This window comes from Nerophis lumbriciformis, linkage group LG14 (assembly GCF_033978685.3).
Source record: "Nerophis lumbriciformis linkage group LG14, RoL_Nlum_v2.1, whole genome shotgun sequence".
Taxonomy (NCBI): Eukaryota; Metazoa; Chordata; class Actinopteri; order Syngnathiformes; family Syngnathidae; genus Nerophis; species Nerophis lumbriciformis.
This window is the reverse complement of record NC_084561.2, coordinates 46,093,824-46,108,619: the sequence shown is the minus strand read 5'-3', so window position 1 is coordinate 46,108,619 and position 14,796 is coordinate 46,093,824. Positions and strand designations below refer to the sequence as shown.

At 33.4% G+C, this 14,796-nt stretch overlaps 1 protein-coding gene across 2 annotated transcripts in view; it reads right to left on the bottom strand.

The window, feature by feature from the left end:
- ttll7 (tubulin tyrosine ligase-like family, member 7) overlaps window positions 1-14,796 on the bottom strand; it is a 271,036-nt gene that overhangs the window by 55,885 nt on the left and 200,355 nt on the right. For both annotated transcript variants that reach the window (XM_061975468.1, XM_061975469.1), the window contains exons 16-18: window positions 12,999-13,285; window positions 4,757-4,891; window positions 2,725-2,805 (exon numbers count right to left, since the gene is read on the bottom strand). In XM_061975468.1, the coding sequence (XP_061831452.1) occupies window positions 2,725-2,805; window positions 4,757-4,891; window positions 12,999-13,285 (503 nt within the window). The remainder of the gene's footprint in view (window positions 1-2,724; window positions 2,806-4,756; window positions 4,892-12,998; window positions 13,286-14,796) is intronic.

Genomic DNA, 14,796 nt, shown 5'->3' with positions numbered 1-14,796 from the left:
TATTTTCTCACAATGTGGCAACTTTTTTCTTATGAAATTGGGAACAATTTCTCATATTCTTTCTCTTTCTGTAATATTGCAAAATGTTCTTGTAAAATTATAACTTTTTTGTATGTAAAATTATAACTTTTTTTTGAGTAAAATTATGACTTTTGGTCAAAATTTTGCCAAGTAAAATTCAGATTATTATTATAATATTGCCAAAATGTAAAAGTTTTCTTATAAAATTGTGACTTTTGTCGCGTAAAATGACGACTCTTTTCATAAAATTGCCAATATTTTAAGCTTTTTCTTGTAAAACTGCGACTGTTATTGAGTAAAATTCAAACTTTTATCATAATATTGCACACAAGTTCAGTTTTTGTTGTCAAATTTTGACTTGCGTTGAGTAAAATGACGACTTTTGTTATAATACTACCAACATTATACGTTTTTCTTGTGAAATTGTGACCTTTTTCTTGTGAAATTGTGACCTTTTTCTTGTGAAATTGTGACCTTTTTCTTTGTGTTCCAACTAATTTTCTTTGTTGAATTCCAACTAATTTTTCACAACAAGCTTTTCAATATTTGCATAGTATGTATATATTATTCATGTTGTAAATACACTTCTTTATATATCTAGAAAGGCTGGTCCTAAAGAAGGAGGCATTTTTCTCATGTCTCAAGAAGGTAACACATACAAGAATGTGTGTGTGTGTGTGTGTGTGTGTGTGTGTGTGTGTGTGTGTGTGTGTGTGTGTGTGTGTGTGTGTGTGTGTGGGGGTAGGAGAAGTACCAAGGCTAGGACTAATTGCAGTAACAATGTCAATGTTGGACACAATGTGTCAGAATATGAGGACACGCTCCATCTCTCCCTCACCTTTCTTCCTTTCCTTGCCTCCTATCAGAGAGCCGTGCTGCGGCTTTTTGGACGTCTGATTCCTGCCTCCTCATTACTGACGGGCCTGTCAGCTGGAGTGTGTGTGTGTGTGTGTGGAGGGGGGGGGGGATTGTGTTTGTGGCGGGACCAGACAAGATTTGCCTTGAGCGGGACGTGTGTACATGCTGTCAGACAAACTGATAGATGAGCACACACACACACACACACACACACACACACACACACGCGCGCGCACACGCACACACACACACACGCGCACACACACGTGTTTGGGTATGGTGATGAGCTGGCATGTGTGACCCGTGCCTGCTGCTCGTTAGGCGGCTGCACTCCAAAGCCCAACAAAGGTGGGCGTCTGAGAGATGGCATCATTAGGGACACGCCTACCGGGCGCCCTCGCACAACTTCGTCTCTTTCCCTGCCATCCTTTGAGGACGTGGACATGCGCCTCGTATTTGTTTGTGTCAGATGTTTTGATCTGGCTTTTGGCTGTAATGGCTTTTCACTTCAAAGGTCATCATTCCCACACTTGACAGGTGTTGTGTTGTGTTACTGGCGTACAAAGTCTGAGCAGTATCCGTCCCTAAGTGGGCACATACAGACTCATTTCCTTCAAATGACAGTCAGTGTCGACTAAAATGTAAAGCAGGCGTGTGCAAACTACGTCCCGCGGGCCACGTCTTCAATTTGGCCAAAGGGGGGGTCGTGAGTTTTAATAGTCAAGTTACAGTTTACTGCTTTGTCGGCCATCTGGTGGACGACGTGAGTAATTCAGGCTGACGGCCCATTATCACGGTGCGAATGAAGTCGAGCACAGCATTTACCTGTACGACCCAATGCAAACAACCTTTCCTAGTCATGGTGCAAATTTTTTTTTTTAAATGAACCAATAAATAAAAAAATGCCAATATAACACAAATTGTGGATATTATAAAAAGAACATCCATGCACTATTCAGAACACCCATTTAAATCAGTTACAATGCATGATGGGAAACATGCATAACACTCTCCACACTTATCCATGTTGGGCACATTTTAGCTGCTGGAGATAGCTGATTGATTACAACATTTTAAGGATGTTGTCACGGAAGTAAACAATGTAGGAGTCAAACTTTCACATACTCTTAATGGACAATTATATTGATTATTAATTATACATCCATTATATTAATATAATATGTATATAAGTGTTTATATATCGAGGTATATGTAAAAAGGGAATATACATAAATAAAGTACTTCAATACAAGTTACATGAAAGACAAAATAAGTTGTCTGTGACGTTTCAACATGAAGGAAATGCATTAAAACAAATGTGCTAGCTCGATGCTAATTTACATTGGATATGCCTTACACATGCTACCACTTAGCATTAGAGGTATTGCATGGCGATATCAACACCTCCAAATTCGGTAATGAAAACTAAAACTCTATTCGAACCGCTGCTGTGTAATAAGTACATTACTGACAGTATCAACACTTTGATGCAGTCGGCAAAAGACAGCGTAATGGCAAAGACTACTTCCTGACTACGGTAACACGCCGAGGACAAACTGAAATGAATGCCTACGTTCAAATGATCCTGAGAAGTGTACGCAAAGTCAACACAACAAGTAAATAGTACACTTTTATGTAGTGCATCATAACAAAGTACTTGTAATGTTGTACAAATACTACAAAACCAGTCCCAAGTACTGCATTAACATGCTGACATGGTACCGGCCGCAATATCGCAAGTGTAAAAAGTTGTTTTCCAGACAAAAGCATCTTTTTGTCCCGTTGTGCTCCCTGAAGAAGTGGAGGCCAAACATTGTGCGATGAGAAGAGAATCTTGTGACTGACCTTGCGTTGCTTGGTGGAGTCCAGCTTGACCAGCCAGTAGGACGCCACCTTCGCCTTGTGATGTTTCCACTGGTCAAGGATCTGCCGACACAAAGTTGTGGCGTCACCAAAGAGCGCAGTTGGGTGTTCCAACAGGACAATTAGACTTCCTTTTTACTGTCATTCAAATTTGAACTTTACAGTACAGATAAGAACGAAATGTTGTTGCATTAGTGGCAGGAGACTTTAATCAAGCTAACATGAAAACTGTGTTTCCCCCATTTTCATCAATATGTGACTTTTGCAACCAGGGATGGAAGCATGCTGGACATGGTGTACAGCAATATTAAGCATGCATTTAAAGCTGCACCCCCGCCACCACCTCAGCTCCTCAGAGGCATTCATCTGTGATGCTAATTCCTGCATACAAGCCAGGGCCGGCCCGTGGCATAGGCCGTATAGGCAAATGCTAAGGGCGCCGTCCATCAGGGGGCGCCATGCCAGTGCCACAAATGTTGGAGAAAAAAAAAAAAAAAAAGAAAAGTTGTTACTATTATTTCTAAATACAAAAAAATAATCCCACGTTAATTAAAATGCAAAGTAAAGCCTATTTAATAGAAATATTATTTGTTACAATGTTACGCCCCCCCCCCCCCCCCCCCACGGTGCGCCCCCTCCCTTCCCGTATCATGACTCTTTTTGGACGTCACCACATCAAAAAATCAACACAAGATGTCAAAACGGCCAAAACTGTCAGGTGCCCAGGGAAGAAAAAAGAGAAAAGAAGAGGAGAAACGAGAAAAGACAGAGGTAGCAGGTAGGTAACGTTAGCCTACATGAAATTATTTGTCTGTTACAGAATGTCATAGTAACCTTGCTATTTAGCATTAAGCTAATGTTACATGATTCGGCAATTGCTAATCTATAAATAGCTAGTTCTGTTTTAACGTCGGGTTAATATTGTGGAGGGGGCTAAATTGGTATGGAAAATAATAATGTAACGTTAGGTAATTACAGTACTCCCACCTTACATTCCTCAGGGACATTTGTATTAGATCTTTTAAGCAGGTGTTTTTTGTTTACATTGTTATTGCCTTCTGGTTAGCTAATGTTTGCCCTGCAGGTAATAGTCACTTTTCCACCCCTTTATATATTAGGTATAGTTGTAAGTAAAAAAAAAAGGTCAAAGACAAAGCTATTCGGGTTCTTGTGAGTATATACACTTCACTGCCGATGTGGGGGGGGGGCGCCACCTAAAATCTTGCCTAGGGCGCCAGATTGGTTAGGGCCGGGCCTGATACAAGCCCCTGCTGATCAGAAAGCAAGCTACAGTGGAGCAGGTGACCACAATGACCCCAAACACCGGTCAAAAAGTGGTAAAGGAATGGCTAAATCAGGCTAGAATGAAGGTTTGAGAATGGCCTTCCCAAAGTCCTGACTTAAACCTGTGGACAATGCTGAAGAAACAGGTCCAAGCCAGCATGCTAACAGTTAGCTTTAGTGACATGTTGAAACATATGACCCTGAGGTGTATACATGTTAAAAAAAATAAAAATCTAGCATGCTAGTGTTAGCATGCTAAAATGCTAGCTGTAACATTTGGTATTCAAAAAAATTGACATTGTAGAAAAAGTTGAATTGGCAACAAATAAATACAAACATTGAAAGGATACAATATTTGTGGTGGATGATTCATATTTTTGTACACTTTTATTGTTTTCATGATTTTGTTTCTTTGCTAACGGTTTAAAAATAACATTGTAAACTAATCCCATCCTAGAAGCTGCACTGTGGAGGGACGTTAGCCGCTAGCGAGGACCGCTACGACGCGTTGGCATTTCGCCATCAAATGTTGGCGAGAAGGTGTGGTCAACATTAGGATGTGACTAACATCTAAAGTGTTATCTCAACATTCACAGTGGTGGCATCAGGCCTCAGAGGGGCTTCTGGGAAAAAAGTGGCCTTGTTGGTGTTTACACTTCCTATTGTTTGCATCTTTAGTCAACAGACATTATCGTCGCACAGAGAAGACAATAAGATGTGCTCCACCCACCTCATCCAGCACTGACTCCGCCTCCTCCTCTGTTTTCCCGGGAAATCGTATCCTCATGGCCATGAGAGCAGTCAGTGTTTGACGCACAAGCTCCGCCTCCTGCTCTTGACTCCTCAGGTTGATTAGTGGATCTCCCTGACAAATCAAACATATAATATGATCACTATATTCAATAAAACAATTACCGCTTCTTATTTCCTACGCTTTGTACCCTGCGGCAAACAAAAACGGTGCAGCTAATTTATGGATTTTTTTTCTCGCTGTAATCCAAATAGTAAAAAAAACAAAAAACAGGCAAAAACACTAAAGAGGTTTGTTTGTGCTGTGGCGCCATCTTTTGGACGACTTCGCTCACTGCGGGCGCATGTGAATCCCTGCTTTTTAAAGTTTTAAACCGTAAGTAGAAGTGTCGTTCCGTCTTCATTCGTCACTCCAAGCAACGTTTGTAAGTTTTACAATATAACTAAAACTATTCTTACCTACTAAATGTCTGGAGGAGTGTTTTCATGCATATTTGTACCTGCTATCGTAATGTAATGAAGCCAGCGTCGTTAGCATTAGCTAATATGCTAACATGTTTACAAGTGTCTGTGTTAGTATTATTAACTTACATTCTTAAATTCAGCAAAACGTCAGCGTGGAGTTATTGAGTCTTTTTAGCTGATTGGCGAGCTAGCTTGCGCAACTAGTGGGTCCATGACCATGACTGACGTTTTGTTTGATCAATTGTTTTACTGCCTTGTTTGGAAACAATGAAGGTATGCAAATAAACATTTACAGAATATTTCTGTGTAAATAAGTCATTTCACAACTTATAGTCCGGTGCAGCTAATATAAGGACAATATATATTTGTGTCAAAAATTCTTAGGGAGTGGCTTATATAACTTTGACTTTTTATCTCATAATTTTGACTTTTTTATCTCATAATTTTAACTTTTCATCTCAAAATTTTAACTATTTATCTCATATCTTTGACTTTTTATCTCATCATTTTGACTTTTTATCTCATAATTTTAACTTTTTATCTCATAACTTTGACTTTTTATCTCATTACTTCTACTTTTTATCTTATAACTGACTTTTTATCTCATATCTTCGACTTTTTATCTCATAATTTAGACTTTTTATCTCATAATTTTGACTTTTTATCTCATAACTTTTGACTTTTTATCTCATAATTTGGACTTGTTATCTCATAACTTGGACTTTTTATCTCGTAACTTCGACTCATCAGAATCAGAAGTACTTTATTAATCCTCGAGGGGAAATTATTATCATTATTATTTTTATTTATTTTTTCAGAATCTCGTAACTTTGATTTTTTAATCTCATATTTATTTTTTTAATCTCATAAGTATGACTTTTTATCTCATAACTTTGACTTTGTATCTCCTAATTAAGACTTTTTACCTCATAATTTTTATCTCAAAGTTATGACTTTTTATCTCAGAACTTCGACTTTTTATCTCATCATTTTGACTTTTTATCTCATAACTTTGACTTTTTATCTCATAACTTTGACTTTTTATTTCATAACTTTGACTTTTTATCTCATTACTTCTACTTTTTATCTTATAACTGACTTTCTATCTCATATCTTCGACTTTTTATCTCATAATTTAGACTTTTTATCTCATAATTTAGACTTTTTATCTCATAACTTGGACTTTTTATCTCGTAACATCGACTCATCAGAATCATAATCATAATCAGAAGTACTTTATTAATCCTCGAGGGGAAATTATTATGATTATTATTTTTATTTATTTTTTCAGAATCTCATAACTTTGATTTTTTAATCCCATAATATTGATTTTTTTAATCTCATAACTATGACTTTTTATCTCATAACTTTGACTTTGTATCTCCTAATTAAGACTTTTTACCTCATAATTATGACTTTTTATCTCATATCTTTGACTTTTTATCTCGTAACTTCGATTTATCATAATCATAATCATGATCAGAAATACTTTATTAATCCCTGAGGGGAAATTATTATGATTATTATTTATTTAATTTTTTTTCGGAATCTCATAACTTTGACATTTTAATCTCATAATTTTGATTTTTTAATCTCATAACTATGACTTTTTATCTCATAACTATGACTTTTTATCGCATAACTAGGACTTTTTATCTCATAACTTTGACTTTTTATCTCATATATTTGACTTTTTATCTCATAACTTCGATTTATGTCATAATTATGACTTTGTATCTCCTAATTAAGACTTTTTGTCTCATAACTTTGACTTTGTATCTCATAACTTTGACTTTGTATCTCCTAATTAGGACTTTTTATCTCATAAATTCGACATAACTCAGAATTATGACTTTGTATCTCCTAATTAAGACTTTTTATCTCATAATTTTTTACTTTTTATCTCATAATTATGACTTTTTATCTCATAGTTATGACTTTTTATCTCATAATTTAGACTTTGTATCTCATAACTTGGATTTTTTATCTCATAACTTGGACTTTTTATCTCGTAACATCGACTCATCAGAATCAGAATCAGAATCAGAAGTACTTTATTAATCCTCGAGGGGAAATTATTATGATTATTATTTTTATTTATTTTCTCAGAATCTCATAACTTTGATTTTTTAATCCCATAATATTGATTTTTTTAATCTCATAACTATGACTTTTTATCTCATAACTTTGACTTTGTATCTCCTAATTAAGACTTTTTACCTCATAATTATGACTTTTTATCTCATATCTTTGACTTTTTATCTCATTACTTCTACTTGTTATCTTATAACTGACTTTTTATCTCATATCTTCGACTTTTTATCTCATAATTTAGACTTTTTATCTCATAATTTAGACTTTTTATCTCATAACTTGGACTTTTTATCTCATAACTTGGACTTTTTATCTCGTAACTTCGACTCATCAGAATCATAATCATAATCAGAAGTACTTTATTAATCCTCGAGGGGAAATTATTATGATTATTATTTTTATTTATTTTTTCAGAATCTCATAACTTTGATTTTTTAATCTCATAATATTGATTTTTTTAATCTCATAAGTACGACTTTTTATCTCATAACTTTGACTTTGTATCTCCTAATTAAGACTTCTTACCTCATAATTATGACTTTTTATCTCATATCTTTGACTTTTTATCTCATATCTTTGACTTTTTATCTCAGAACTTCGACTTTTTATCTCATCATTTTGACTTTTTATCTCATAACTTTGACTTTTTATCTCATTACTTCTACTTTTTATCTTATAACTGACTTTTTATCTCATATCTTCGACTTTTTATCTCATAATTTAGACTTTTTATCTCATAATTTTGACTTTTTATCTCATAACATTGACTTTTTATCTCATAACTTTTGACTTTTTATCTCATAACTTGGACTTGTTATCTCATAACTTGGACTTTTTATCTCGTAACTTCGACTCATCATAATCATAATCAGAAGTACTTTATTAATCCTCGAGGGGAAATTATTATGATTATTATTTTTATTTATTTTTTCAGAATCTCATAACTTTGATTTTTTAATCTCATAATATTGATTTTTTTTTAATCTCATAAGTACGACTTTTTATCTCATAACTTTGACTTTGTATCTCCTAATTAAGACTTGTTACCTCATAATTATGACTTTTTATCTCAAAGTTATGACTTTTTATCTCATATCTTTGACTTTTTATCTCAGAACTTCGACTTTTTATCTCATCATTTTGACTTTTTATCTCATAATTTTAACTTTTTATCTCATAACTTTGACTTTTTATCTCATTACTTCTACTTTTTATCTTATAACTGACTTTTTATCTCATATCTTCGACATTTTATCTCATAATTTAGACTTTTTATCTCATAATTTAGACTTTGTATCTCATAACTTGGACTTTTTATCTCATAACTTTGACTTTTTATCTCATAACTTGGAATTTTTATCTCATAACTTGGACTTTTTATCTCGTAACATCGACTCATCAGAATCAGAATCAGAAGTACTTTATTAATCCTCGAGGGGAAATTATTATAATTATTATTTTTTCAGAATCTCGTAACTTTGATTTTTTAATCTCATATTTATTTTTTTAATCTCATAAGTATGACTTTTTATCTCATAACTTTGACTTTTTATCTCATTACTTCTACTTTTTATCTTATAACTGACTTTTTATCTCATATCTTCGACTTTTTATCTCATAAATTAGACTTTTTATCTCATAATTTTGACTTTTTATCTCATAACTTTTGACTTTTTATCTCATAACTTGGACTTTTTATCTCGTAACATCGACTCATCAGAATCAGAATCAGAATCAGAAGTACTTTATTAATCCTCGAGGGGAAATTATTATGATTATTATTTTTATTTATTTTTTCAGAATCTCATAACTTTTATTTTTTTAATCCCATAATATTGATTTTTTTTAATCTCATAACTATGACTTTTTATCTCATAACTTTGACTTTGTATCTCCTAATTAAGACTTTTTACCTCATAATTATGACTTTTTATCTCAAAGTTATGACTTTTTATCTCATATCTTTGACTTTTTATCTCAGAACTTCGACTTTTTATCTCATCATTTTGACTTTTTTTCTCATAATTTAAACTTTTTATCTCATAACTTTTGACTTTTTATCTCATAACTTGGACTTTTTATCTCGTAACATCGACTCATCAGAATCAGAATCATAATCAGAAGTACTTTATTAATCCTTGAGGGGAAATTATTATGATTATTATTTTTATTTATTTTTTCAGAATCTCATAACTTTGATTTTTTAATCCCATAATATTGATTTTTTTTAATCTCATAAGTATGACTTTTTATCTTATAACTGACTTTTTATCTCATATCTTCGACTTTTTATCTCATAATTTAGACTTTTAATCTCATAATTTTTGACTTTTTATCTCATAACTTGGACTTTTTATCTCGTAACATCAACTCATCAGAATCATAATCAGAAGTACTTTATTAATCTTCGAGGGGAAATTATTATGATTATTATTTTTATTTATTTTTTCAGAATCTCATAACTTTGATTTTTTAATCCCATAATATTGATTTTTTTAATCTCATAACTATGACTTTTTATCTCATAACTTTGACTTTGTATCTCCTAATTAAGACTTTTTACCTCATAATTATGACTTTGTATTTCATAACTGACTTTTTATCTCAAAGTTATGACTTTTTATCTCATATCTTTGACTTTTTATCTCGTAACTTCGATTTATCATAATCATAATCATGATCAGAAATACTTTATTAATCCCTGAAGGGAAATTATTATGATTATTATTTATTTAATTTTTTTCGGAATCTCATAACTTTGACATTTTAATCTCATAATTTTGACTTTTTAATCTTATAACTATGACTTTTTATCTCATAACTATGACTTTTTATCTCATAACTTTGACTTTTTATCTCATAACTTTGACTTTTTATCTCATAACTATGACTTTTTATCGCATAACTATGACTTTTTATCTCATAACTTTGACTTTTTATCTCATAACTTTGACTTTTTATCTCATAGTTATGACTTTTTATCTCATATCTTTGACTTTTTATCTCATAACTTCGATTTATGTCATAATTATGACTTTGTATCTCCTAATTAAGACTTTTTGTCTCATAACTTTGACTTTGTATCTCATAACTTTGACTTTGTATCTCCTAATTAGGACTTTTTATCTCATAAATTCGACATAACTCATAATTATGACTTTGTATCTCCTAATTAAGACTTTTTATCTCATAATTTTTACTTTTTATCTCATAATTATGACTTTTTATCTCATAGTTATGACTTTTTATCTCATAATTTAGACTTTTTATCTCATAATTTAGACTTTTTATCTCATAACTTGGATTTTTTATCTCATAACTTGGACTTTTTATCTCGTAACATGGACTCATCAGAATCATAATCATAATCAGAAGTACTTTATTAATCCTCGAGGGGAAATTATTATGATTAATATTTTTTTTTATTTTTTCAGAATCTCATAACTTTGATTTTTTAATCTCATATTGATTTTTTTAATCTCATAACTTTGACTTTTTATCTCATAACTTTGACTTTGTATCTCCTAATTAAGACTTTTTATCTCATAATTATGACTTTTTATCTCAAAGTTATGACTTTTTATCTCATATCTTTGACTTTTTATCTCAGAACTTCGACTTTTTATCTCATCATTTTGACTTTTTATCTCATAATTTTAACTTTTTATCTCATAACTTTGACTTTTTATCTCATTACTTCTACTTTTTATCTTATAACTGACTTTTTATCTCATATCTTCGACTTTTTATCTCATAATTTAGACTTTTTATCTCATAATTTAGACTTTGTATCTCATAACTTGGACTTTTTATCTCATAACTTTGACTTTTTATCTCATAACTTGGAATTTTTATCTCATAACTTGGACTTTTTATCTCGTAACATCGACACATCAGAATCAGAATCAGAAGTACTTTATTAATCCTCGAGGGGAAATTATTATAATTATTATTTTTTCAGAATCTCGTAACTTTGATTTTTTAATCTCATATTTATTTTTTTAATCTCATAAGTATGACTTTTTATCTCATAACTTTGACTTTTTATCTCATTACTTCTACTTTTTATCTTATAACTGACTTTTTATCTCATATCTTCGACTTTTTATCTCATAATTTTGACTTTTTATCTCATAACTTTGACTTTTTATCTCATTACTTCTACTTTTTATCTCATAACTTGGACTTTTTATCTCGTAACATCGACTCATCAGAATCAGAATCAGAATCAGAAGTACTTTATTAATCCTCGAGGGGAAATTATTATGATTATTATTATTATTTTTTTTTTCAGAATCTCATAACTTTGATTTTTTTAATCTCATAATATTGATTTTTTTTAATCTCATAAATACGACTTTTTATCTCATAAATTTGACTTTGTATCTCCTAATTAAGACTTTTTACCTCATAATTATGACTTTTTATCTCATATCTTTGACTTTTTATCTCGTAACTTCGATTTATCATAATCATAATCATGATCAGAAATACTTTATTAATCCCTGAGGGGAAATTATTATGATTATTATTTATTAAAATTTTTTCGGAATCTCATAACTTTGACATTTTAATCTCATAATTTTGACTTTTTAATCTTATAACTATGACTTTTTATCGCATAACTATGACTTTTTATCTCATAACTTTGACTTTTTATCTCATAACTTTGAATTTTATCTCATAACTTTGACTTTTTATCTCATAACTTCGACTTATCTCATAATTATGACTTTGTATCTCCTAATTAAGACTTTTTGTCTCATAACTTTGACTTTGTATCTCATAACTTTGACTTTGTATCTCCTAATTAGGACTTTTTATCTCATAAATTCGACATAACTCATAATTATGACTTTGTATCTCCTAATTAAGACTTTTTATCTCATAACTTTGACTTTTTATCTCATAGTTATGACTTTTTATCTCATATCTTTGACTTTTTATCTCATAACTTCGACTTATCTCATAATTATGACTTTGTATCTCCTAATTAAGACTTTTTGTCTCATAACTTTGACTTTGTATCTCATAACTTTGACTTTGTATCTCATAACTTTGACTTTGTATCTCCTAATTAGGACTTTTTATCTCATAAATTCGACATAACTCATAATTATGACTTTGTATCTCCTAATTAAGACTTTTTATCTCATAATTTTGACTTTTTATCTCATAATTATGACTTTTTATCTCATAGTTATGACTTTTTATTTCATAACTTCCACTTTTTATCTCATAATTATGACTTTTTATCTCCTAATAATGACTTTTTATCCCCTAATTGTGACTTTTTATCTCCTAGTTATGACTTACCATTGAGGTATTTCTTGTTTCGTGGCATAAAGAAGCTTCCATACTGAGCTGTGACAATATTAAAACATGAAATAAAATCCAACAAATCTAATGAAAAAGTTAGTGTGGAGTAATAAAAACTATTATGGTGTATAAGAAGTTACATTATTGAAGTTGTAAATCTTGGAGTGTAATCTTGCCAGAGGAAAGTTGTAAAAAATGATTTAATGAAGAAAATTATTTTACTCTTTTTGACGGACGTCTCAACTTACTTTGAATATTGAAGCTTTTTGTGTGTGTGTGTGTGTGAGTGTGTGTGTGTGTGTGTGCGTGTGTGTGTGTGTGTGCGTGCGCGTGTGAAACCTCACCATGCTGGACTGGATGGTTCCCAAGCTGTTGCTGTGCGGCACCCGGTGGGCGGAGCCACTGCGACTCAGCGAATGAGAGCGCAGCGTGGCGGAGCTGGGCCGTGCGAGCGTGGCGACGTGAGAGGCGGGTCTTGTGGACGGAGCTCGCACTTCACCGGGCGACGACAAGGACGCGATGGAGCGGGGACAGGAGATGGAGCGTCTGATTGGTCCGGAGGGGGTCGGAGACACGGAGGGGGCGGGGCTTGTTTTGGCGGGCTTGACTGCTGGCTTCCAATGCATGCGGCCTGCAGGAAACAGGAAGTGCACGTCAATGAAAGCTTGTCAATCAAAAATGGTTAAAAGTACAAAAGCCCTTAAATTATTAGCTTTATTAGAGGAATTTAGATTGTTTTAGATCATTTTTAGCATCATTTTTACACTTACGCTTTCTTACACATATACACACATACATACAGGTAAAAGCCAGTAAATTAGAATATTTTGAAAAACTTGATTTATTTCAGTAATTGCATTGAAAAGGTGTAACTTGTACATTATATTTATTCATTGCACACAGACTGATGCATTCAAATGTTTATTTCATTTAATTTTGATGATTTGAAGTGGCAACAAATGAAAACCCAAAATTCCGTGTGTCACAAAATTAGAATATTACTTAAGGCTAATACAAAAAAGGGATTTTTAGAAATGTCGGCCAACTGAAAAGTATGAAAATGAAAAATATGAGCATGTACAATACTCAATACTTGGTTGGAGCTCCTTTTGCCTCAATTACTGCGTTAATGCGGCGTGGCATGGAGTCGATGAGTTTCTGGCACTGCTCAGGTGTTATGAGAGCCCAGGTTGCTCTGATAGTGGCCTTCAACTCTTCTGCGTTTTGGGGTCTGGCATTCTGCATCTTCCTTTTCACAATACCCCACAGATTTTCTATGGGGCTAAGGTCAGGGGAGTTGGCGGGCCAATTTAGAACAGAAATACCATGGTCCGTAAACCAGGCACGGGTAGATTTTGCGCTGTGTGCAGGCGCCAAGTCCTGTTGGAACTTGAAATCTCCATCTCCATAGAGCAGGTCAGCAGCAGGAAGCATGAAGTGCTCTAAAACTTGCTGGTAGACGGCTGCGTTGACCCTGGATCTCAGGAAACAGAGTGGACCGACACCAGCAGATGACATGGCACCCCAAACCATCACTGATGGTGGGAACTTTACACTAGACTTCAGGCAACGTGGATCCTGTGCCTCTCCTGTCTTCCTCCAGACTCTGGGACCTCGATTTCCAAAGGAAATGCAAAATTTGCTTTCGTCAGAAAACATGACTTTGGACCACTCAGCTGCAGTCCAGCTCTTTTTTTCCTTAGCCCAGGTGAGACGCTTTGCGCGCTGTTTCTTGGTCAACAGTGGCTTGACACGAGGTATGCGGCAGTTGAAACCCATGTCTTTCAAGCGTCTCTTGGTGGTGGATCTTGAAGCACTGACTCCAGCAGCTGTCCACTCCTTCTGAATCTCCCCCACATTTTTGAATGGGTTTTTTTTCACAATCTTGACCAGGGCGCGGTGATCCCTATCGCTTGTACACTTTTTCTGACCACAGTTTTTCCTTCCCTTTGCCTCTCCATTAATGTGTTTGGACACAGAGCTCTGAGAACAGCCAGCCTCTTCAGCAATAACCTTTTGTGTCTTTCCCTCCTTGTGCAATGTGTCGATGGTTGCCTTTTGGACAGCTGTCAAATCTGAAGTCTTCCCCATGTTTGTGTAGGCTTCAGAACTGGACTGAGAGACCATTTAAAGCCCTTTGCA